This window comes from Rhinatrema bivittatum, chromosome 2, assembly GCF_901001135.1.
Source record: "Rhinatrema bivittatum chromosome 2, aRhiBiv1.1, whole genome shotgun sequence".
NCBI classification, from domain to species: Eukaryota; Metazoa; Chordata; class Amphibia; order Gymnophiona; family Rhinatrematidae; genus Rhinatrema; species Rhinatrema bivittatum.
The window spans coordinates 169,813,450-169,837,356 of NC_042616.1; the positions used below are offsets into that span (position 1 = coordinate 169,813,450).

The 23,907-nt window shown below is 45.3% G+C and overlaps 1 protein-coding gene across 1 annotated transcript in view; it reads right to left on the reverse strand.

The window, feature by feature from the left end:
- LOC115083241 (1-aminocyclopropane-1-carboxylate synthase-like protein 1) overlaps positions 1 to 23,907 on the reverse strand; it is a 62,214-nt gene that overhangs the window by 30,129 nt on the left and 8,178 nt on the right. Inside the window, exons 4-6 of the mRNA XM_029587049.1 lie at positions 19,844 to 19,913; positions 17,242 to 17,308; positions 1,386 to 1,483 (exon numbers count right to left, since the gene is read on the reverse strand). Coding sequence (XP_029442909.1) covers positions 1,386 to 1,483; positions 17,242 to 17,308; positions 19,844 to 19,913 — 235 coding nt within the window. The remainder of the gene's footprint in view (positions 1 to 1,385; positions 1,484 to 17,241; positions 17,309 to 19,843; positions 19,914 to 23,907) is intronic.

Genomic DNA, 23,907 nt, shown 5'->3' on the forward strand with positions numbered 1-23,907 from the left:
GCTTTCAGTTGTAACTATGGAGAAGTTTTCTTACTTGCTAGTTTTCTTTTCATGAATCCTGCTACTCCCGTCCAGTCCAATTTGAACAGGTGGGTTATGTCCCCCTACCAGCAGATGGAGAGGAAGAGGGGGTGAAGGTGGGCAGGAAGGCTCCTCTCCACAGCACACTGAGGCAGAGCAGAGCTTTTTTTATTTGCCTGGCTTGAAAAAAAAGGCCCCTCTCCCTCAGGTTGTACCAAGCCAGAAATGTGTGCTCACTCTCCTGGCAGAACCAGAAGCCTAGCCCTTAGCGGCACCAAAAGTATCCTGGAAATCCTGATGTACTACAGGTGAGGCCTACCATCTGCTGGAAGCAGAGAACACTGGAGTAACTCTGTGCTGCACCACCTATATAGTGGGGATGATGATGTCACAGAGAAAATCTTTGTGCTCTGTCTCCATCTGCTGCTAGGGGTACATAACCCACCTGTTTGGACTGGACTGGTGTAACAGGATGAAATGGAAGCATAGTTTTTCACTGTAGTTCATTATTTTTAACATCCTCTCCCCTCCCCTACATCTAGACCAGCCATTATTGCAGCGACAGTCTTGACCAGGGACTGCAGACTACAGCTCCCTCCAGAACCCATTATACATTCACCCGGAACCTGACCAATAGGTGTCACTGTTGAGTGATGATTGGGATTTCTTCCTCAGCGCCCTGGCCAGCCTGGGGAAAGAAGACGTGGCCTAGGAATCAAACCCATATCCTCTCCATAGCAGCACATTGCATTGCCACAGAGTCACCAGGCCGACCACTCGTGTCTTTTTAGTAAAAAGTGTTGCTTCTTGCCCTGATAACTGTCACAAGTCAAACCTCTAGTCTTTGTTGACCACCCTTTGACTCTGTCTCAAGCATTCCTGAATTCTGTCAATGCTGCTTGCAGCTTCTTCTGCTAATAGACGATCCTAGGAAATCTATGATCACAGCATATGAGTAAACCAGCAATAGTGACTACACTCCTGCATAGTGTGCCAGCATTTGCAACTGGAAACCAGATACAATCAGAATTTATACAGCAGGAGAGGAGGCCAAATCCTGGATCATGATCCAAGGGACATGCTCCAATCCAAGTATTTTTGGACAGGATTCCTTTTCTGGATCATTTTTTTTAATTAACAAAATTAGTAATAGATCCAGGATTATTATTTAAGAAAGGATCATGACCAATACCAAATACCAGTCCATTGCATTTGTCATTCATACAAGATCCAGACAGCTTTACAGGTCCATATTTTGGAAACAGAGACACAGCCACCTTTGAGGCATAGCAATGTTGAAACGTTCAACTATATCTTTGTTCAGTTACATTAAAGACAGACAGCCATTTGATTTAAAGTCTTACCTCACTGAACAAAGGCACATGAACTGGTTGTGTTTCTCCATACAGTCCAGTATGTGAGTTAATACAACCATAGTATGGGGTTGGAATCAGGTATCCATCTAAAACAGAAACAGCCAAAATTAAAGTTATGGATGAGAACAAAATAACTTCCAAGGAAATTAAATCCTAGTGCTTGCTGTAAAGATACATCATTTACATAGTAACTTAGACCAAACCAACTCACCAAAACTGCCCACTTGCAATTTTTCCACTTTGGATAGAGAAGCACATAAATTCTCTTTTCCCGTTGATAGCAGGGCTGAATTAGCCATTCTGTCTGGGACGTCCTCTGGCAGCTTTGCTTTGTGAGGCTGCGTGCAGCTTGATGCACCATCTTCTCCTCAGTCTTTTTTCTTCCGCGCTGCCATCCACATGCGGTGTGTTCACTCTCTTCTTTTCCTCGTATTTTTTTGTGGATAAGGAAGTGAACCAACAGCACTTTTAAGGGCTATCAAACCCCCAAACTGCCTGGCTTCAATGGCTGTCAGTGTGGTAAGGTTATGTCCATCACAGATGGACATAACTATTATTACATTTGTTCAGGGCCTGAGCACGATCAGTTATCATGCCGCGGCTGTGGTTGATTGTCGTCCCGGCCAGATGCAGCATGCTCAGAAGATTTCACGTCTCAGAGAAGGGGGTGATGGAGCCTACGATCCAGTGTCAGAGCACCTCTCATGTCACTCCTCCCCGGGCCCAAGGCTGGATCACCCAGAGGGGCACAGTTGGGCCTCCTCCCTGAGTCCTCAGGGAAAGAAGACCATCAAAAGCCAGTCAGTGCTTGCCACCCCAGTGCTTTCCACCCTCCAAGGCCCGCATATGGGAGTGGAGCATCGGGAGATGCAACGGGGCTCCAAGCCCAGGAGTGCCGTCCGGCCGTCACCAGCTGTGCGAATGACTCAAAACCAGCACAGTTGATAAAGCGCGCCAACCTCGATGCTCCCTCCAGAAAGTACCTGATGCTTGCATCGACCCAGGTGCCAAAAAGGGTGAAAAAACCCAACTGTCCAAGGCATGCATTGGGGGATCAATGCTATGACACGCCGTGTTGCAGGAACTCTACAATGCAGGGATGCATCCATCCTTGAAGCCAAGCCAAGCTCTTTGATGCAATCAATGCAGGGGGCGCATGCATTGATGCAGAAGTCACAGAGTGGCAAAGACAGCCATGCGACACAACCTAGGCCTAAAAGGGCACATATACCAGATCCTCAAGTGGTTTTTCAACTGGAGGAACTATGGGAGATGGAGTTCTCCGATGTCCTGATTCAGAAGCCTCCTCGGTCTCTTCACGTTGTGTCTATTCTGACATGTCCTCTATGTCTAAACACAAGAGAATGTCACCACAACTTCAGGAACTGCTCTCCAAATGGGATAAACTGCCACAGGACGTTAGGCCTTGGCATCACCCTAGGGGACTGGATTCAGATATTCTGTTAGCCGTCGTAAATCATCAAAATGGAGATCTCCCTCGATTATGGGGAAGGAGCTCGTCAGGACTACCCCTCACAGATCTCCACAGGAAATGGCCTAGAAGCTCAGGTGATGTCGCAGATTTCTGCAGTTTTGACTAAACTATTCTCATCCCTGGAGTTGCGCGGACAGGAGCATCCACCTGCGAGCCCCTCCTTCGGGGATGGCCTTCCAGAAGACTCCCCTCCTCAGCAGCGTGGCACAGGAGACTAGGGCATCTCAGCCACAATTCTTCCTTCAGCAGAGTTCACTAGCAGAAGCCTCACCTCCCATCATCTCCAGGTTCATCCTCTAAATTACCTTCTGAGCCGCTGGAGGAGCTTCCTACTCAAAGTTCATAGAGAAAGTGGGCGCACATCTCAATGTAGAGATAAGGAAGGTGCCAGACCCTAGGATGGAGGTCTTTGGCATACTAAAGATCTTTGAGGTCCTGGCAGAACAGACAGCGCTGCCTTTCCACGCGGTGTTTGATGTGATCCTAGCGAAAACCTGGGAGTCCCCTTTCTCGATCTGGCCACATTTAGAAAGATGGATCTCAAATTTAGGATGAGGGAAGTCGCCATACTATAGTGCAGTTCAGCTCCCACACGCCTCCATTGTGGTAGAGTCAGCCATGAGAAAAACAAAAAAAAAAAAAAACAGACTCCACTCTAACACTTCCCCGGGAAAGGACAATCGCTACCTAGGTGACTTCGGCAAGAGGTCTTTCCAGTCTGCGATGCTGAATGCAAAGACACTAGCCCCAATTTTATATCACTCAGTATCTTTACGAATGCCTGCAATCCATCAAGCCTTGATTTAAAGAGGGCACCTTTGACTCGGGTATGCCCCAGCAGGTGCTGAACATGGAAGAAGAGCTATGTCACCTCCTCCACGAGAAGTTAGCGGACCTGCCATGCAAGGGGGACAAAGTCTATGGCGACAGGCTGCATGAGACAGTTTCACAGCTAAAGGAGAAAAATGTCACTGTCTTGGCCTTGACCTCTCCAGAGGAGCAGTCATCTACATCCTGGAGGTATTACCGGAGCTACTGCAAGCGGAGCTTCCAAAGGCATCCATTCAGGCCATACATCTCCCTACAGATCACAGTTGTTTCCTCTACCGTGGCAAAAGGTGCAACAACCGCAGCCAAAGAGCAGACCTAGAGGGCAATGGTTGCAGAGACAGCAGTCGGCCCCACCCAAAAGCCAGCACAATTTTTTTAGGTCAGACAGGGCCATCCCTTCGGCTCCTGGTGGGGCGGGGGGGAGGGGGGCAGAGTAGCGCATTTCGGTCACTCTTGGTCAGCGATAATATCTGACCACTGGGTGCTGGACATTGTTCGCAGCAGCTCCAGACTCAATTTCAAGAGGATTCCATCTCTCCCTCACCTCGCTGCTCATCAGCGAGATCAGAAACAGGTGCCATTCCTGCAAACAGAATTGACCTCACTGCTTGCCCAGCAGGCCATTCAAATAGAACCATTGTACAAGAGAGACAGAGGATTCTATTACTCATACTTCCTCATTCCCAAGAAATTGGGTTTCCTCTGCTCAAATCTAGATTTAGGAGCTCTCCACGAATTCCTTTGCAGGGAGAAATTCAAAATGACATCCCTGAAGTCTATTCTTTCTTTTCTACAACCCAATGATTGGATGCGCTCGCTGGACCTCAAAGATGCCTGCTCCCGCATCCAAATGCACCACTCCTCCTGGTGGTACCTGTGCTTCCAGTCCAATGGGCAGCATTACCAGTACAAAGTGCTTCCATTTGGTCTATCCTCTACCCCGAGAGTCTTCACCAAGTGCTTAGTGGTGGTGGTGGCCCATCTCTGACGAAAGGGGATTCAGATTTTTCCCTACCTGGACGATTGGCTTCTAGTAGCTTCAGACAAGACAGTGTTCAAAGTGCACTTTATGGACACAGTTGACTGCCTACAGGCGCTGGGTTTCGAGATCAACTATGAAAAGTCCAACCTCCAGCCAACTCAAATATTGCAGTTTATCGGAACCAAGATAAACACAGTGCAGGGGAAGACTTTCTTGCTGAAGACAGAGCGTGGACCCTACGTGCCCTTGCAGAATAAGTACAGACCTCTGCGCAGCTCTCAGCACACCAGGTCTTAACCCTCCTGGACCACATGGCAGCAGCATTATATGTAGTGCCTCACACCCGATTACACATGCATTGCCTGCAATGGGGCCTAAAGTCTCAGTGGACGCAGTCCCTTCAGCCATTGTTGGATACAGTGCGCCTCACCAGGGCCATGAGGAAGAACATAGCATGTGGCTGTCTCCGTGGACACTCATGGAGGAAGTCCTGTTCCACAGCCCAGCCCACAAATTAATCCTCACCATGGACAATTCAACCAGAGGGTGGGGAAGCCCATCTCAACCATCTGCAAACGCAGGGCTTGTGGTCAGTCTCAGAGAGAGCCAGGCAGATAAACCTTCTGGAGTTGTGGGCGGTGCGGAATACCCTTCTCACCTTCGCCGATCAGGTTCGGGTAAGAAATGTCATTGTTCACACGGACAACCAAGTGGCCATGTTCTACATAACAAAGAAGGTGGGTCAGGTTATTGGACGCTGTGCAAGGAGGCAATTCAAATTTTAGAGTGGGCAGAGAATCAAGCGGTTTCCCTGCAGGCCATCTACCTTCTGGGGATTGCGAATTTGAAATTGGATCATCTCAGCAGGATTTCTCATCTGCAAAAGGTCCCTAAACCCTGTTAAACATCGAAACTTTGTATACCGTTGTGATGGCGAAACCGAACGATGGTATATAAAACTCAATAAATAAATAAAATAAATAAACCAGAGAGTGGCGGACAAGCTCTTCGACCAGTGGGGTACTCCGAGCATGGACCTTTTTGCCACAGTGATTAACTGGAAAGTTCCGTAGATTTTGTTCAGTGTTTCCAAGTCCAGAGAGATTCACACAGGATGATTTTCTGATTCCATGGACTCAGGGATTCCTCTATGCTTACCCTCCAACTCCACTCCTTTCTCGCACAATACAAAAATGCATTACGGACATTGCCAGCCTCATAGCCCCAGCGTGGCCCAGACAGCCCTGATAGGCTTATCTGGTTAGTCTGTTCTTCGCTCCTCCTATACCATTGGGGGAGGAGGCGAACGTTGCTACACCCGATGCACTCCTCACTACATCTCACAGCTTGGAGATTGAGAGGGCAGTACTAACCCACCTCGACGTGTCATCAGATGTCCAAGATATCTTGATATTGTCCCACAAGTTTACCACTTGAAAGAACTATCATCTCTTTTGGCACCGTTACACTACCTGGTGCAGAGTCAAACGCATTGACCCATTCTCCTGCCCACCAGAAACCCTCATGGATTACTTGCATACATTCTACAAATCAGGGCTGGCAACATCCTCGGTCTCAGTTGCACCACTGGGTTCAGCAGTTCTGCACCATTCGTCGCGATGATAGGATTGCATGGCTGTCCATGGTCAGGACGGGTTGGGCATGCAGCAATCACAAACAGTTCTATAGGAGGATGTTGCATGTAGGTGTCGATATCACCATGGTGGTCGACTGCCTTGATAGCATCCATGGTGTTCGATAACCTCAACAGTGCCCCCAGCGCTCAATGGTCCCAATGGTGCTTGAAGGCATTGATGGTGCCCACAGTGCACAATAGTGAACAAGGCACTCAATGTCGCCCACAGTACTTGACTGCCTCAGCGTCCATGGCACCAACGACATTGATGGTGCTCCACAGCACCCATCTGGACATTGCAATGTCGTTTGTTGGCACCCATGGTGCTCAACAACATTGAAGGTGCCATCCGTGCATGATTTTATTTATTTATCACTTATAGATACCTAAGCGATTTACAATTTAAAACAAACAGAATCAGATTATACAAATCATAATCTTAGAACAACAAAATATATCTCTGTGAATATTTAATCAAAGGCTTACTTAAATAAGTGAGTTTTTAGCATTGATTTGAAAACCTTTGATTCTTCTGTCACAAGTAATGCCTCTGAGAGGGAATTCCAAATATTGGGGCCTGAAACTGAAAAAGTGGACTCTCTGGTTTTAACCAGCAATGCATGTATCACTGAGGGACATTACAAGAGTTCTCTCTGAAACGATCTGAATGATTGTGTTGGATTGTACATTAGGGATGTGCCATGTATTTGAAAAATGCAACGAATAAGGGCAATTTGTTTCATTCAGGGATTCCCAAAACAAATCAGGTCCCCCCCAAAATGAAATGAACCTTATTTGTTGCATTCATTTGAAAGGAATGCTTTGGGCCTAGGCCTAGGCCCGTGATCCAAACCAGGGGCCGCCACCTACGTCTGAGTGCAACACTGCCGTCTCAGCCGAGACCTGAGCCTCCCCAGGAACAATCAATATTCCCTCCAAGGAGTGACTACATGTATCAAATTATTTTTTTTCGTGTGAGCAACAATTTTTTTAAACCAATTTTTGAGCACCAGTATTAGTGTTGCATTTCTGTACATAGCACAAAGAAAAAAAATATGTGAGCAATCATGTAAAACCTGTGAGTGATTCTCCAAAATGTACGGGCAATCACTCATGTGGGCAGCTTAGAGGGAACTAGTTTATTTTAGTTTAGTTTATTAGCATTTCTATACCGTTACATCAGACATGCCTTCACAATGGTTTACAAGTTAAAAACACAAGAAATACATTGTTTTGTTAAGATAGTAAGAGCTAAAAACTACATAAAAGAGGAAAATTAAATAAATTAGAGTAAAAGATAAAATCAAATAGAAATAAATCTAAAACAAAATATCAAATTGCATAAATATGAATAGCAGTAATGGGGCAATAAACTTAATTACTATAAACATAAAATAAGAATAAAAACAGAATTCATAGAGGTTAAGCACATAATATATTCTGGTGTTTTGCAGCTTATATCTAAAGATTCGTACTCTGTAAAGATGTTTCATGCTCTGCAAAAGCACACTTGAATAACCAAGTTTTCAATTCAGATTTAAATTGCTTTTTTTCTGTTGACAGTCTCAAGTGAGTTCCAGACTTTTGTTCCCGCAATAGATATGACACGATCTCTTACATGGCTGAGTCTTGCTGATTTAATTGTAAGCACTGATAAAAGCCCCTAATTGGCGGATCTCAGGTCTCTCTGTGGTACATGGAGGCGCATAGATGTGTTAAGCCATTCAGTTTGTTCTCCATATATAACATTATGAACTATACAGGCAATTTTATATTGGATACGATAATGAATTGGAAGCCAATGTAATTTGATCAGGGTTGGGGTAATGTGATCACATTTTCGTTGGCCTGTCAGAACCCGCGCAGCAGCATTCTGCAAGACCTGAAGAGGCCGCATACTGGAAGCAGGTAAACCAAGGAGCAAAGAGTTGCAATAATCTATATTTGTGAAAAAAAGAGCTTGCAGGACAGACCTGAAGTCTTTAGGTTCAAGAAAAGGTTTTAACCTTCGTAAAGTTAACAGTTTGAAATAGCCATCCTTTAGTTTTGTAGCTATGTGTTTTTTCATAGAGAACTCTGTGTCACTTACCGGATCTATCAACTTTCCGATGGCCAGACAACATCCCAATGCTTGGGCCTAGGCCTGGACCCAGGCCCAATGCTGCAGCTGAACCAGAGGCTAGGTCCAGATGCCGGGAGCGGGGCCTCACCCCAGAACCAGGCACAATGCCTTGGCCCAGTTCCTGGACCCAGGCCCAATGTCAGGGCCCAGCCTTGACACCTGGGCCTCAAGGGCATGGGCCCAGGCCTGATACTGCAACCTGGCCCAGAGACCAGGTTTCAGAGCTCCTACAAAGTGCTCCTCTTCTGTCTCCTTTCTTTGTAAACTGATGTAGTAAACTGGAGTTGCACCAGAGTTAATTAACTCTGGCGCATTCACCACAGCACATGGTGCCATTATGATGTATTGCATTGAACGGCATTGCCATACATTCAAATGGTACCGTCCACTGGGGTGAATGCTCTCTGGCGTGATCCCCAACACACGGCATCAGTTTACAAAGAAAGAAGACAGAAGACAACTGCTTTCTTGGACCTCCGAGGCCTGGGCTTCAGGGTGTGCAAGTAAAAAAATTAATTTTCTTTTCAATTCATTTTTGGGAGGTTTTTTTCCCATGAATTTCAGTTCCTGGAATGTTTGCTTTGTTTCATTCATGTGAAAAAAAAAATCAAACATTAAAAAAACAACAACCCAAAAACAGACAAAAACCAAAAATGGGGCCTCTCACTCACCTGAAAAATTGCCGAGGCCAGGATCCTTCCCAGCCCTCACTTACTTGGTCTGGTAGGGATCTGCTGCCAACCTTGGCCTCGGCCTAGGCCACAGCCTGGGCCCTTTGATGTGGCGGAGGCCTAGGCCCAGGCTGAAGCCTCAGCCTTGCATAGGCCAAGATCATGGTAGGTTGTCGTGATCTCAGTCTCAGCCTACCCAAGGCCAAGGCTTTAGCTGGAGCCCAGGCCCTGGCCCGACATCGCTATCCAAAGATTGGGTCCCGATGGCAGGGCTTCAACCTGGACCCAGGCCCAACGCTGGGTCCAACCTGACCTAGGCCAGGGCCTGCCGTGGCCCAGCTCAGAGGCCAGGTCCCAACCCAATACTGGGCTTCATCCTGGAAGCTGGATCCTGATGCTTGGGCCTCAGCCTAGGCTAGGGCCCAAGCTTGGGGCTTCAAGCCAGCATCAAGCTGATGGAAGCTTATAATAAAAATTTAAAGAAAAAATAAATTCTGGTTTCTGTAGGTGAACCTGTAGAAGGATCATTACTGGGAAGGGTGGAGCAGTGCGGGCCACCACCAAAATCCTTCACTCCGCGAAAGAGCTTGGGCCCTAGCCTAGGCCTCAATCTAGGCTAGGGCCCAAGCCCTGGCTTGATGCTGCAGCCTAGCCCAGAGGCTGGGTCCTGATGCCGGGGCCTCGATCCAGACCCAGGCCGCTGGTGTATACAGTGTCCTTCGGTGCCCCTTGCCCCTGCTGTGTTGGGCTACTTGAATCTTCAAACCTCCACCTTCCCTCCCCCTTCTGGGAGTTGGGAGAGGTACTAAGTACCTGGAGCTCAGAAAGGGAACGGTGCTCAATAGGATGGCTCCATGTCCTGTGGGATGGAGCAAAGAGGATTGTGGTGCCTGCCTGCTGTTTTCCCTGCCCCGGGATGTTGATCCATCTGGATAGCCAGGCCCTCCTCCCGGCCGCCTTCCCCCTCTTTCCCTTACGGAGAAGCCGGCATTTCCTCGGCTCCTGACTCCCCGGTGGAAACGAAGGAGAAAGGAAGTGGCCCTATTGCGCCCTGCCACTTCTGAAGCCCCTGACTGGATGGGAAAGCAACTCGATGTGGCCAGAGCCAGTGTGGGTCATCCCTAAGCCAATGAAATGCCAGGAGGCAGACTCCCTTCCTCGCCTTCCCCCGCCCGCACTGTGGCCAGCGGACTGCTCCACAAGGTGCACGCAGGGCATCCGAGGCTGATGCTGCTCTTTCGCGGAGTGAAGGATTTTGGTGGTGGCCCGCACTGCTCCACCCTTCCCAGTAATGATCCTTCTACAGGTTCACCTACAGAAACCAGAATTTATTTTTTCTTTAAATTTTTATTATAAGCTTCCATCAGCTATGTTCATTACAACCAAAGAATAGAAAACTTAAATATGAATTTAAATGTAAACAAACCCCTCTACCATCAACCACTTCTTGCCATTTTTTTCCATGGCTTGCATGGCTTCCATATAGTCTTACAGGCAGAAATATCTCTCTAACTGCTGTAAATTTTCCATAATATAAACGTCCCATAATTTTTTATGCAGGTGCAATAGGTCTGGAGTAGATGTTTTTCTCCAGTTCACTACAATCACACATCTGGCCACTATAAAAGACTTTTGCAATAAGATTTATTTTCCTTGATGCTACCTCCACTGGAAAATTAAAGACTTTTGGTTCCAGTCTACAGTGATTTTTACCAGCTGTTACAGAAGTCTTTGAATTTCCCTCCAAAAATCAAAAACAGAACAACTCCGCCAGACATGGCCTATGATACCCTCCTCCCCACACTCTCTCCAAAACCTGTCAGATAGGTGGCCATATAATTTCTGTAACCAAGATGGAGTGAGGTGCCATCTATAATAAAACGTATCTGTATTTTCCACTAAAAGTGGGGAAACTGAAGTTTCAGCCACCTGAAGGTGTATGTCCTCCCTATCATCCTCCTCTATACAGCAATTAGGGTCCCTTTCCCAGCTCTCTTTATGCTTAAATTTTTCCCAGTGGGCTGGAGGTAAAATATTAATAAATTTCAGCTATAAGGCCCTTAAAAACTGAGGCTTATCTCACAGAACTTCAAAACTTTTTTTTTGAGGCTCCCAAAAAGGTTTTCTCTATTGCATGTTCAAGATGCAGATTTATCACTTGCATTAGCAAAACTCCACACCTTTATCATAAAGTTGCCCTATACAATATAATTCCTGTCTTTTCCACCTTTCTCACCTCCAAGCTTTCTTTATTTAGTTATATTGGTGTATATTCCCCCTCCTCCATAAAAATGTTTGGGGGAGATTACAAGAAGACTTCCATAAAATACAATCAATAATCATTAAATGACACAAGCTCACAGACACTCCGGTGAGTCCACTGAAAGTCAACAGATCTTTGAAAACTAGCATGGTCCTCCAGGACTGCAAAAGGGCAGACGGGGATCAGGGGCGGATTGTGGGAAAATAGTGGCCCGGTGGATTTTTCTCCATACTGGCCCATGGGTACCCAATTACACATACAATTTGGTGAGTCACCAAATACAGAATAAAGGGACCATAAAATATACACAGAAATGCACAGACAAACTGAACTGGAAATCACAATAAGTTAGACTGTATGTAGTGCAGCAATGGAAAAACAGAAAATACCATCATTCCTCATAAAACATCAAACAATAAAATCAAGAACTATAAAACATCACAATAGGAAAATCATACTAAAAATATATATTTCAAAACTGCTGATGAATAGAACCTCCAGTAATTTAACTCAGGGAATTTTTCAAAAATTTGTATATAACACCAATAAAATATTTCAAAAAGAGCAGACATCAAATAATATTCAATAATTAAAACTAATAAAGGATTTTAAAAAGCCTCTGCTGTCCCCTTCTGTGGGAGCTCTTGATTTCCAGGCACCCTGATATTGTCGAGGATTAGGAGGTTATCCTCTCTCTCACACACATACTCACATGTCCATTCTCTCTCACACATACACTGTCACATGCATACACATTCAAGCTCTTATATCCACCATAACCTCTCGCTCTCACTGACACTGACACACTCTCAGGCTCTAAGACACTCTCTCCCCCTCCACATACAAATTCTTACTCCCTTGGATTTTCTCATACACACTCATGCTCTCACACTCACTGGCTCCCTCACATACACACAAACACACACACCCAGGCAAGCTCCCAGTCATTCTCACACACACACACACTGACCCCCAGGCAGGCTCCCATTCATTTTCACACCACTCCCTCCCCATCCCCCAGGCATGCACACATTCATTCTCACACACACAGACCCCCAGGCAGGCACCCATGCATTCACACACATACACCCCCAGGCAGAGTCCCATTCATACACATGCACACACTAAAGGCAGACACCCTCTCTTTCTTTTGCCAGAAACCTCGGAGCCTCTCTCATTCCTCTGCTGCCACTGTCACTGCTGCCGCGTGGCTATTGGGGAGGTGCCGATTGCTGCTACTGACACTGAAGCCCATTCTGCTGCCTCCATGCTGATCTCGTACATTGTGAGATATGCATAGAGAAAGTGCTATTCTTGCACATTCCCAAAGATTACATGTGCCGATCACTAAAAAGTAATTAATTTTTTTTTTACCTTTGCTGTCTGATCTTAGTTTTCTAATTGGTTGGTCACAGGCTTTTTTTCCCCACCTTCCCTTTCTTATTTTTTTTGCCAATTCCTTTTATATTGTCTTTTTTTCTATTTCTTTTCTCTCCATTTTCTTCCCTCAAACACAGTCAGGTTCTCATTCTCACATGCTTTCTTTCTCTCACATACACACACACACACACACACACACAGGCTCTCACTCTCACATGCTATCTCTCTCATACAGTCATTCATATACACAGTTTCTCACTGGCACATGCTGTCTGACTCTCACACACAGGCTCTCTCTCATTCTCACATGCTGCCTTGCTCAAGCACAGGCTCTCACTGTCACATGCTGTCCCTCATACAATCATTCATACACACAGGCTCTCACTGGCACATGCTGTCTCTCTCACGCACACACAGGCTCTCACATGCTATCTCTGCAAACATTCAGGTCCTCACTCTCACACACAATCTCTCAACTCATCTCATACACACACACATACACACTCTACAGGCCCTCAGCCTCTCTCTCTCACCTCTGGGCCTCCTCTTCACAGGTCGCCACAGGATGGGCTCTGCAGCGGCCCTGGTACCAGGCCTCTTCCTCTTCTCGGGCCGCGCTGCTCCTCTTCTGCATGTGCTGATGCTCCTCCTCCTTCCTGCCCACGTGGCTCTGGCAATGTTTACTTCCGGGGCCGCACAGGCAGGAAGGAGGAGGAACATCAGCACATTTAAACGTGATCTTTTTCTTTGGGCCGTAGTGACGTGAGCCTCACCACAGCCCTGCCCATCTGCCTGTCGCAGCACCGCATGAGCCTCCCTGCGCCGGGGGCATTGGCTCCCCTCAGGATATCACTGCTCGTGACGCCCCAGGCCCAGGCCTAGTGCTTCCATCGACCCTGCCCGCAGGTTTCTCTTCAGGCCGCAGCACCAGCAGACCCTCTTCTTGTCTTTGGCCAGGAAGTTTAAAAAAAAATCACGTATTGGGAGCGACCGGCCCACCGGATGCCCAATCCCCCGATAGGCCAATCCGCCCCTGACGGGGATCCTCTTTATAAAAAAGTAGAAACAGAAGACATTGAAAACTACAGGCCGTGGACAAATTAATGGAGACTACTGAATGAAGGTTCATTAATAAACTGAGTAGCCTGGGGTAGGTGCCAAGATGGAAGACCAGATTAAAAACTGGTGTGCAGGATAGACTTCTTAAATGGAGTTCACTCGGAGGAAAAAAGCAATTAGTGGAGTACCTCAGGGATCAGACCTGGGACCAGATGTGTTCAATATATTTGTGAGCAACAATGGAGGAGTTATTAGAAAAAAAAAAGTTTGTTTTTGACACAAAAATCTGCAACATAATGGCTCCCCTCCCCCCAAGGAACAGAGAGAATAAAAAGTGATCTACGATTAAATGCCAAAAAGTACAGAGGTCTGAATTTAGGGGTGCAGAAAATCAACAAAAGCAGTATGTGATAACTGGTGAAGAGTTGATATGCACCATCAACTCAGAGAGACCTTAGGGTGACAGTGACAGATGATCTCAAGTTAGGGAAACAATGTGATCAAGGCAGTGACCAGAGCCAGAAGATTGATTGGGTGCATAGGGAGAGATATAACAAGTAGAAATAAAAAAGGACATGATAATGCCTCTTTACAGGACATTGGTGAGTCCTCAGAATTTCAGTTCTGGTGGCTGCATCTCAGAAAGGATAGAGAAGCTGTTACGCAGGCCGCCACCATCAATCCCACTCACCCTCGACATACCCACACCTACTTCCAGCCGGGCCTCCATGGGCACGTGCATGCGTGAGTCCCCACATTTTAAAGGCTCCATGGTAGGAATAGGACTGCAGCGCTTTTGGTTGATGTCACCAGTTGCTGCCTATTTAAAGCCCAGCCTTGCAACCAGCAGACACCTCAGCAATAGGTCTATTGCCGTGTTTCCAGTCTGTAGTTCAAGTTGCTGGCTTTCCTCCTGCTTGTTCCAGTCCATGTCTTCTCCCTGCCTTGTCCCAGTCTCTGTCTTATCTCCTCTCCAGATTATGACTGCCTCCTTGTGTCATCCTTGTTCCCTGATTGATTCTGCATTGCTTTGACCTCTGCTTGGATACTGACACTGCCTGCTTGCCGCCAGCCTTGACCTCTACCCAAATTCTGATGATGACCACTCTCCTGTGGGACCCTCGCCTAAGTCCTGCTAGCCTCAGAACCCAAGGGCTCAACCTGCGGGGGAAGAGGCTGGTAAAGGTGAAGCCTGGTCCTAGTCCCAGACTGAGCATTTCTGCCTGCTGTCAACGTGGGCCCAGCTGGTTGGCCTACTGGGCTGCAATCAATCATGCTACAATCCAAGGACTCACACTCTGTGACAGAGGTTAGAAAGAGTCCCAAGAAAGGAAACCAAAATGGTGTGGGCTCTTACCAAAACCAGAGAGTACAGTGTGCAAATCTATTTTTCTTTCAGCTCTCAGCGCTCCAAATGACACCAAATTTTCACAGGTGTCTAATGTGCTGTTCGCACACGTGATGGAGTATCTTAAGCTGCCCCCCAAGGCTTCCCCACCCCTGACACTTCACCCCGAATTTAAAGGTCCTCCCATAACAGGGATAGAAATAGTAAACTGAACCATTTGTCTACTACTAGGTTTACCATACACCACGATAAGACCATTCCAGATACTACAAAACACTGTGGCAAGAATTCTGACGGGTAAAAGTAAAAGAGACCATATCACCAAAACCATAGCCGAACTACACTGGTTACCCATTGAGCAAAGAATACAATACAAAACACTATGCACCATACATAAATTAATACATGACGAAAAAGCAGAATGGTAGAACACAGCCCTTCGTGTACATGTCCCTCATAGAAACCTGAGATCAGCTAACAAAGCACTCCTAACCATTCCCTCCGTCAAAACAGCAAGACTAACCCAAGTAAGGGAAAGGGCACTATCCTTAGCAAGTCCCTTACTATGGAACACCATGCCTTTAGAGATCAGATTAGAAAGAGACATCAAAACCTTCAGAAAAAGTTTAAAAACATGGCTCTTTAAACAAGCGTATCACAAAGAGAATGGAGAATAGAACCTAGGGGAGTGTAGGATGCAGACAGTAGAACACCCACACACAACACCCCCTAATCTTGATGTGTGTATTTTATTTTATCTTAATTTTTTGTTCACCACAAAGGATAAGATACAATTATTAATCTATTTTTATACTTAAAACTGATACAGATAGATATGGACATGATTTATCACACCCACCAAATAACATTGATCATACAACTATGTTACTGTAACTTGATGGCACCTGTGTAGTTGATATAATTTAATACATTTAGCAACATTAATTTATATGCCTTATTGTAAACCATTGTGATGGTATATATCTTAACGACGGTATAGAAAAGATTTTAAATTAAATTAAATTAAATTAAATTAAATACTGAGTCTCTTTTATTAAAGATCAATAGTCATCTTTCAATAAACACTTTCTAATACCTCTGATAGCCTTTGCAGATAACAGGCAAAGCCTAACAGCTACAAGTGTTTAAGACAAAAGAAAGAATACTGTAGGGATGTAAAGAAGGAAAAGATACGTTGCTATTCGGTATTCGTTGCACCGGGACCCAAATCCATTGCATCCGTTTTCATAGGGGGAAACCCGATTCGTCCATTAGTTACATTCGGTATTTGTTTTCCATTAAAGTTGGAAAAACAAAAATAAAAGCCCCATCCCAACACTTTAAATTTAATTAACTACATCCCCCACCCTCCTGACTAAGACTTGGCAAAAGTCCCTGGTGGTCCAGCGGGGGTCCGGGAGCGATCTCCTGCACTTGAGCTGTCGGCTGCCAGTAATCAAAATGGCACAGACGGCCCTTTGCCCTTACTATGTCATAGAGGCCAACCAATGGCACCGGTAGCCCCTGTGACATAGTAAGGGCAAAGGGCCATCGGCTGCCAGTAATCAAAATGGCACCGATGGCCCTTTGCCCTTACTATGTCACAAGGGCTACCGGTGCCATTGGTCGGCCCCTGTCACATGGTAGGAGCAATGGATGGCCAGCGCCATTGTGGGCCGTCCACTGCGCCTACCATGTGACAGGGGCCGACCAATGGCACCGGTAGCCCCTGTGACATAGTAAGGTCAAAGTCTATTGGTGTCATTTTGAATACTGGCAGCTGACAGCCCAAGTGCAGGAGATCGCTCCCGGACCCCCGCTGGACCACCAGGAACTTTTGGCAAGTCTTGGGGAGGTCAGGAGGGTGGGATAAATTCAGTAATGATACGTTGCATTCGTGGGGGTTCACCATGCGTTTCGCAAACCCATGAATGCAACGAATAGGGACCTATCCGTTGCTGATTGCGCATACGTTCAAAACGAGTGCACATCCCTAGAATACTGTATAAAATGTACAGAACAATGGAACACATGCTCATTAAAAGCTTTCTACTTACCTCCAGGGTCACACAGCACAGTTAAAAGTGAAGCAAAGATGGATGAGCAGCCATTCATCACAACAATCTAGAGAGAGACCAAGTGTGATCACATTAGTAATAAGAGAAGTCAGGCAAAGTCCCAAGTACAGACATTTTACATTCCTATATCAATTGATAATTGGGTCTCAAGTAGTAAAATTAACTACAACTAGTCATAACGGCTTCGTGCAGACTCTCTTCCTGCCATGGCTGCCGTTATGCAAGCATACAATTTGTCTCACTTCCTTGCCAAGAGTGTCATCACCTTATAGCCATTCTACTGTGCTCTCAGAAGAACTCTCTCCTGTTGAACAAAAGGGAATTGATCTACTCCTAAGAAGTGTTATTAAGGCTTTCAAAACAGTTATTCAACTTTCCTTTCCTCTCCACTCTTAAGGGCCCATCCAACGTATGTATGATGCCTCCTATGCCTTCATACAGATAAGGGAATAATCCTCCCTTCATCCTACCTCCAAGAAAAAAATAAAACCCTCAATAAGATTTTACTGGGTTTAGCACATAATCAACTCATATCTTGCCGAGACAGGATTTAGGTGAAAAGAAACTAACACAACCACAGCCAGCAACATTACAGCCAATAACATTTCATCATAAAGTTAGTAACATCAGAGCCATCAGGATACCACAAACTTTCAGGACGTTGACCAGTCTATTCTGATCCTTCCTAGCTCTCAGGGAGCAGATGCCATACCTATTAGTAGACTTGCTGCTTTGAACAAAATTTCACCTGGTACACTTTTGTTGCTAAACAACTTAATCCTGTCTCATCACCTTCAGATCATATGTCATTTCATACAGTTAAAAGTCCTGATTTAGGACTTCGTCAACACCAGTTTTAACTCTTGCAATCTTCCAGCTTCTCTCAAATCTGCACACATTTGTCCTATTTTAAAGAAAAGGTCAGCTTGACCCTGAAGTCCCTGAGAACTATCATCCTGTTTCTTACCTTCCTAGTCTTGCTAAAGTCATTGAGAAAGTAGTAGAATCTCAGTTATCACCATTTATTTTAAAAACTACGGCCCTTCATCCCAAACAGTCTGTCTATAGGAAGGGTCATCGCCCATAACATCTTAATTAGATTGGGCTCTGTCTGGATAGAGGGGATGCAGCTCTTCTAGTTTGTCTTGATCTCAACCCTGCCTTTGATATAGTTGATCATCAACTTCCACTCAATCGACTGTTTGATTTTGGTATTAGAGAAAACTCTCTACAATGGTTCAAATCTTTCTTAGAGCAACGCATGTACCGTTTTGGATGGAATTCGGAGCTTTCTGCCTCTCTCCCACTCCTTCCCCCAAGGTTCCATTCTTTCTCCTATATTTTTCAATCTGTATCTTTCCCCTCTTGCCACTTTAATTCAGAGTTTAGGCTTCTTTGAGTATTTCTATGCTGATGATATTCAGATTCTTGCTACTTTTAAACCAACATCCACTAATACTCTGTCTGATTTTAATAAGTGTCTTTCAAAAGTTTCTGACTGGTTACATTCTTCTAAGCTTAAGGTAAATCCTTTAAAATCTGAAGCCATTTGGTTTACTCGTACTTCTCTTTCTACTGCTCTCCCAGTTCCTATCACGGCAGGCTGTGTCATTCCTGTCAAGAATACAGTCACTACATTATGCATTACTTTTGATAGCCAGCTGAATTTCTCTGAACATATTTCCAACAATCTCAAGACTGTTTGTTTTTTCCTCAGATTGATATGTCGTCTTCGGCCTTTTTTGGACAGTTCTGATCTTAAAATTTTAACTCATTCCCTTGTTCTGTCTAGACTGGACTATTGTAATGCTTTATTACATGGCCTATCAACAACCCAACTTAAAATACGTCAACTGGCACAGGACGCTGCTGCAAAGGTCATTTTTTTATAAATTTAAATATGATCATGTTACTCCCCTTTTGGTTGATTTACACTGGCTTCAGTGTCCCTTCATATTCAATTTAAAATTGGATGTTTTACTTCTAAGGCCCTGCATTGGGGCACTCCATCATATCTTCCCTCTGTTATTTCTCCCTATCTTCCTTCTTGTCTGCTATGGTCTTCGCAGAAAGAACATCTAGTACTGCCTTCTGTTCAAAACATTCATTTTGAAAGTTCTAGAGCTGTTCGCTTTTATTTATTCCCTTGTCTTTGGAACTCCTTACCTCTCAATATTCGTCTGGAGAAAGAGTTCTTAAAATTTAGAAAAGCACTTAAATCTAACTTGTTTGTACAATCTTATCCACATCTGAACTTGCTTGTACATGCCTTCCGACATTTTGTTTACACCAGGCCTAATGTCCTGCTTTTCCGGTTATATTTTATTCTTTTGTATTGTTTTATTCATTTTATTTTTTATCTTATGTATATTGAATGACATTTTGTTTTTATTTTATCATTTTGTTATATTATATTTTGCCTTGGTTAAATGTACTATGCTATGTTTTTGCTAGTTTTAAATTGTTAGTTTTACTAATTTTATTTGTGCATAATTTTGTTTTACATTTGTAATTAATTGCGATTAATCAAGTAAAAATAAACAAACTATAAACATAAACATTAAAAGCCAATTGTGCTCACATGCTCTGGATTCACTGGTACTGCTGCTTTCCCGTACGTTGTGAGGAAGTTTGCAATTGCTTCTCTGAATCTGAAACACAAAGTGGAAACATTCTGCATCATCCAATTCTCCCATAAAACTAAGAGTGAAAAACTTAACAGCACAAAGAAAGGAGACTTCTGCATTTAGGACTGCTCTGGAATCTGTCAACTGAAGCTTTGCCTCAGTGGGGCCCATTCCCTTCAAACCTTACACTAATGCCACAAATTCTATCATTTTTCTAACATGGCAATAGAAGGATTGTCTCTAGTGTTTTCAAATTGTAACAGGAAGTTTATTGCCCCTGTAGTAAACCGCACAGGAATTGTATCTCCACATCTTACAGCCCAGGAATATGACAGAAACATTTTGGTACATCATCTGTAGCTGGCAGTATGCAGAGACAAGGCAGCTGTTAGCTAGAAGAGGAAAAAACACGCAAACTACAACAACCAAAACTAAAAACTTAAATTGGTGGTTTCAGTGTTCCCAACTGACCTGAAAAAAAAAACCAGCTTAATGCTTTCTTTATGAATTAAATGTATTTCTTGAATTAATAATTGTATGATAGTGAGATGCTGTTATACATGATGTGAAAAGCAAGACTTAGAGGTACTGATTTAAAAAGAACTCCGCTACTTCCTCCCACCCCACCTTCCCCCCTCCCTTCCCTCATCCCCCCCACCTCTATTCCTAAATTACCTACCCAACAAGTCCCTTATCCCAATTTTATTTTATCAACAACACATTCATGTACATATGTTATTTTCTATAACCTTTTGTTATATCCTATAACCTTTTGTTCCATGTACCACTGTTATAATATGTTATAATTGTTTTTTGTAAAATAGGGCGGACTACGCCCTATTCCCTTGGTTATCTGGAAACCGATGTGATATCTCGATTGAATGTCGGTATATAAAAGAAATAAATAAAAATAAATAAATAAATAATCTCAAAGCACAAATGCCTTTATAGGACAGGTTAGAAAGCAGAGTTGCTTACCTGTAACAGGTGTTCTCACAGGACAGCAGGATGTTAGTCCTCACATATGGGTGACATCATCATGATGGAGCCCAATCACGGAAAACTTCTGTCAAAGTTTCCAGAACTTTGACTGGCCCCCACTGGGCATGCCCAGCAATGAACCAACCCTGCATCCAGCAGGGGGTCCCCCTTCAGTCTCGTCTTATAGTAAAAAGTATGTGCGAAAAATAAAATAAGAAAACGTAAATGAACCCAACTCCGTGGGGTGGTGGGTGGGTTTCGTGAGGACTAACATCCTGCTGTCCTGTGAGAACACCTGTTACAGGTAAGCAACTCTGCTTTCTCACAGGAAAAGTAGGATGGTAGTCCTCACATATGGGTGAGTACTGAGCTGAGGATGCCCGGGCAAAGCACCAAATGCACCCAAAGACGTGCAACAGGCACAACAACAGAAATGAATTCCACCAACCAGGAGGAGAGGGTCTGCTTTCCCACAGGATTTCCCAATTTGATGGTGTCAAAAGAAACAAACTATTGAGTGGATTTCCTGTGGGCCAACGTGCGGTCCAGATAGAAAGCTAGAGCACGTTTGCAGTCCAAAGAATGCAGAGCCTGTTCTCCTAGGTTCGAGTGGGGTCTGGGAAAAAAGGAAGGTAGGATAATAGATTGGTTAATATGAAATTCCGACACTACCTTTGGCAAAAATTTAGAGTGACTGCGGAGCACTACCCTGCCTGCAGAATTTTAGTGTAAGGTGGGTAGGTAACTAATGCCTTTAATTCACTAACTCTGCGAGCGGACGTGATCACAAGAAGAAAAACTACCTTCCAGGTGAGATGGCGGAGATCACAGGAGTGGAGAGGCTCAAACGGAGGTTTCATGAGCCGCCCAAAACCACATTAAGGTCCCAAGCAGGGGCAGGAGGGCGCAGTGGAGGTTTTAAATGGAGCAAGCCTCTCATGAAATGTGATACTAAGGGTTGTGTTGAAATGGAAAATTCTCCTATACCCTTATGGTACTCAGACACTGCACTAACATGCACTCTGATAGAGGAAGTTTTTAGGCTTAACTCTGACAGGTGCCAGAGATAGTCTAGGAACCTCGCAGTGGAACAAGTGAAGGGGTCTATGAACATGGAAGTGCACCAGGCTGTAAACCTCTTCCATTTAGAGCAATAAGACCTTCTCGTTGAAGGCTTTCGTGAAGCCACCAGGACTCAGGATACCAACTCTGAAAGGTTAAGAGGTTGGAGTATTAACCTTTCAACATCCAGGCCGTCAGAGATAGAGCCTGGAGGTTGGGGTGATGCAGGTACCCTTCATTCTAAGTTATTAGAAGGGGATCCTTTCCCAGAGGAATGTGCCGGCATACTGAAAGTTCCCAGAGGATTGGAAACCACACCTGGCGTGGCCAGTGGGGAGCTATCAGGATTATTAATCCCTTGTCCTGCCTGAGCTTCACGAGAGTCTTTGAAATGAGAGGAAGTGGAGGGTACGCATAAAGGAGATTGCTGGCCCAGGAGAGGGCAAAGGCATCTCTTGGTTGCGAGTGGTGACTGCGAATGAGAGAGCAGAAGTTGTCTACTTTGAGGTTGTGGACCAACGCAAAGAGGTCTATGCGATGGTAACCCCCGCGTTGGAATATCGTGTCTGCTATCGTGGGGTTGAGAGACCACTCATGCGGATGGAAAGTGCGACTCAGCCTGTCCGCCAACACATTGTCCACTCCCAGCAAGTAGGTTACTTTGAGGCACATCGAGTGGGAAACGGCCCATTCCCATATCTGTGCAGCTTCCTGGCACAGGAGGTAGGAGCCCGTTCCCCCTTGTTTGCTGATGTACCACATCATAACCTGATTGTCGGTTTGAATCAGGATGGCTTTGTTTGATAGGCAATCCTGAAAGGCCTTGAGGGCATATCTGATTGCCCGTAGCGCCAGGAAATGTATTTGGTGTTTGGCTTCCTCTGGAGACCAGGTTCCCTGAGTCTGCAGGTCGCCTACATGTGCACTCCACCCGAGGTTGGATGCGTCTGTTGTTAAGATAATTTGAGGTTCTGGAGCCTGGAATGGAAGGCCTTGAATGAGATTGGTGTATCCACCAGGCCAGTGACAGACGGAGCTGTTTGTAACCTGGATAATGCTGGACACTGGCTGACAAGCTTCCACTGGAATTTTAAGGTCCACTGCATCATTCTCATGGCTAGGCGAGCCATCGGAGTGACATGCACCGAGGACGCCATATGACCCAGCAGTATGAGGAGGTGACGAGCAGTTGAAGATACTCGAGTCTGTAGGTGATGCGCCAGAGATGCTATGGTGAAAGCGTGATCCCGGGGGAGGAAGGCTTTCGCCTGTATGGTGTTTAGGTCGGCCCCATAAAGGATAGGGTTTGGGAAGGAACTATCTTGGATTTGAGATAGTTGATTAGAAACCCTAAGGAGATCAGGGTGTGGATAGTGAGACGCAGGGAGGCTAGTGCACCCTGCTGAGTCGGAGCCCTTATCAACCAATTGTCGAGATAAGGGTAGACATGCATACCCTGATTCCTGAGGAAGGCTGCGATCACTACCAGGCACTTGGTGAATACTCGTGGAGTGGACGCCTGGCCAAATAGTAGTACACAGTACTGGAAGTGATGAGGGCTGACCAGGAATCGCAGGTACTTGCGATGAGATGGAGTAATTGAGATGTGTGTGTAAGTGTCTTGGAGATCTAGAGAGCATAGCCAATCTCCTCTTTATAGAAGAGGGAGAAGAGAGCCCAAGGTTACCATTTTGAATTTTTCTCTGCAAAAATGTGTTTAGGGCGCGGAGGTCCAGTATTGGGCGTACGCCACCTGACTTTTTTGGTATTAGAAAATACCAGGAATAAAACTCTTGCCCCTGCTGGGAGAGGGGCACTGGTTCTATTGCTCGGGATTTGAGGAGGGATGAAACTTCCTGTTCGAGCAAGGAAGAGTGATCGGACATCCCCCATGTCAGCTTAGGTGGAGAGTCCGCTGGAACAGTCAGGAAATTTAGGTGGTAACCCTGAGTGACCACTGCACTTACCCACTGGT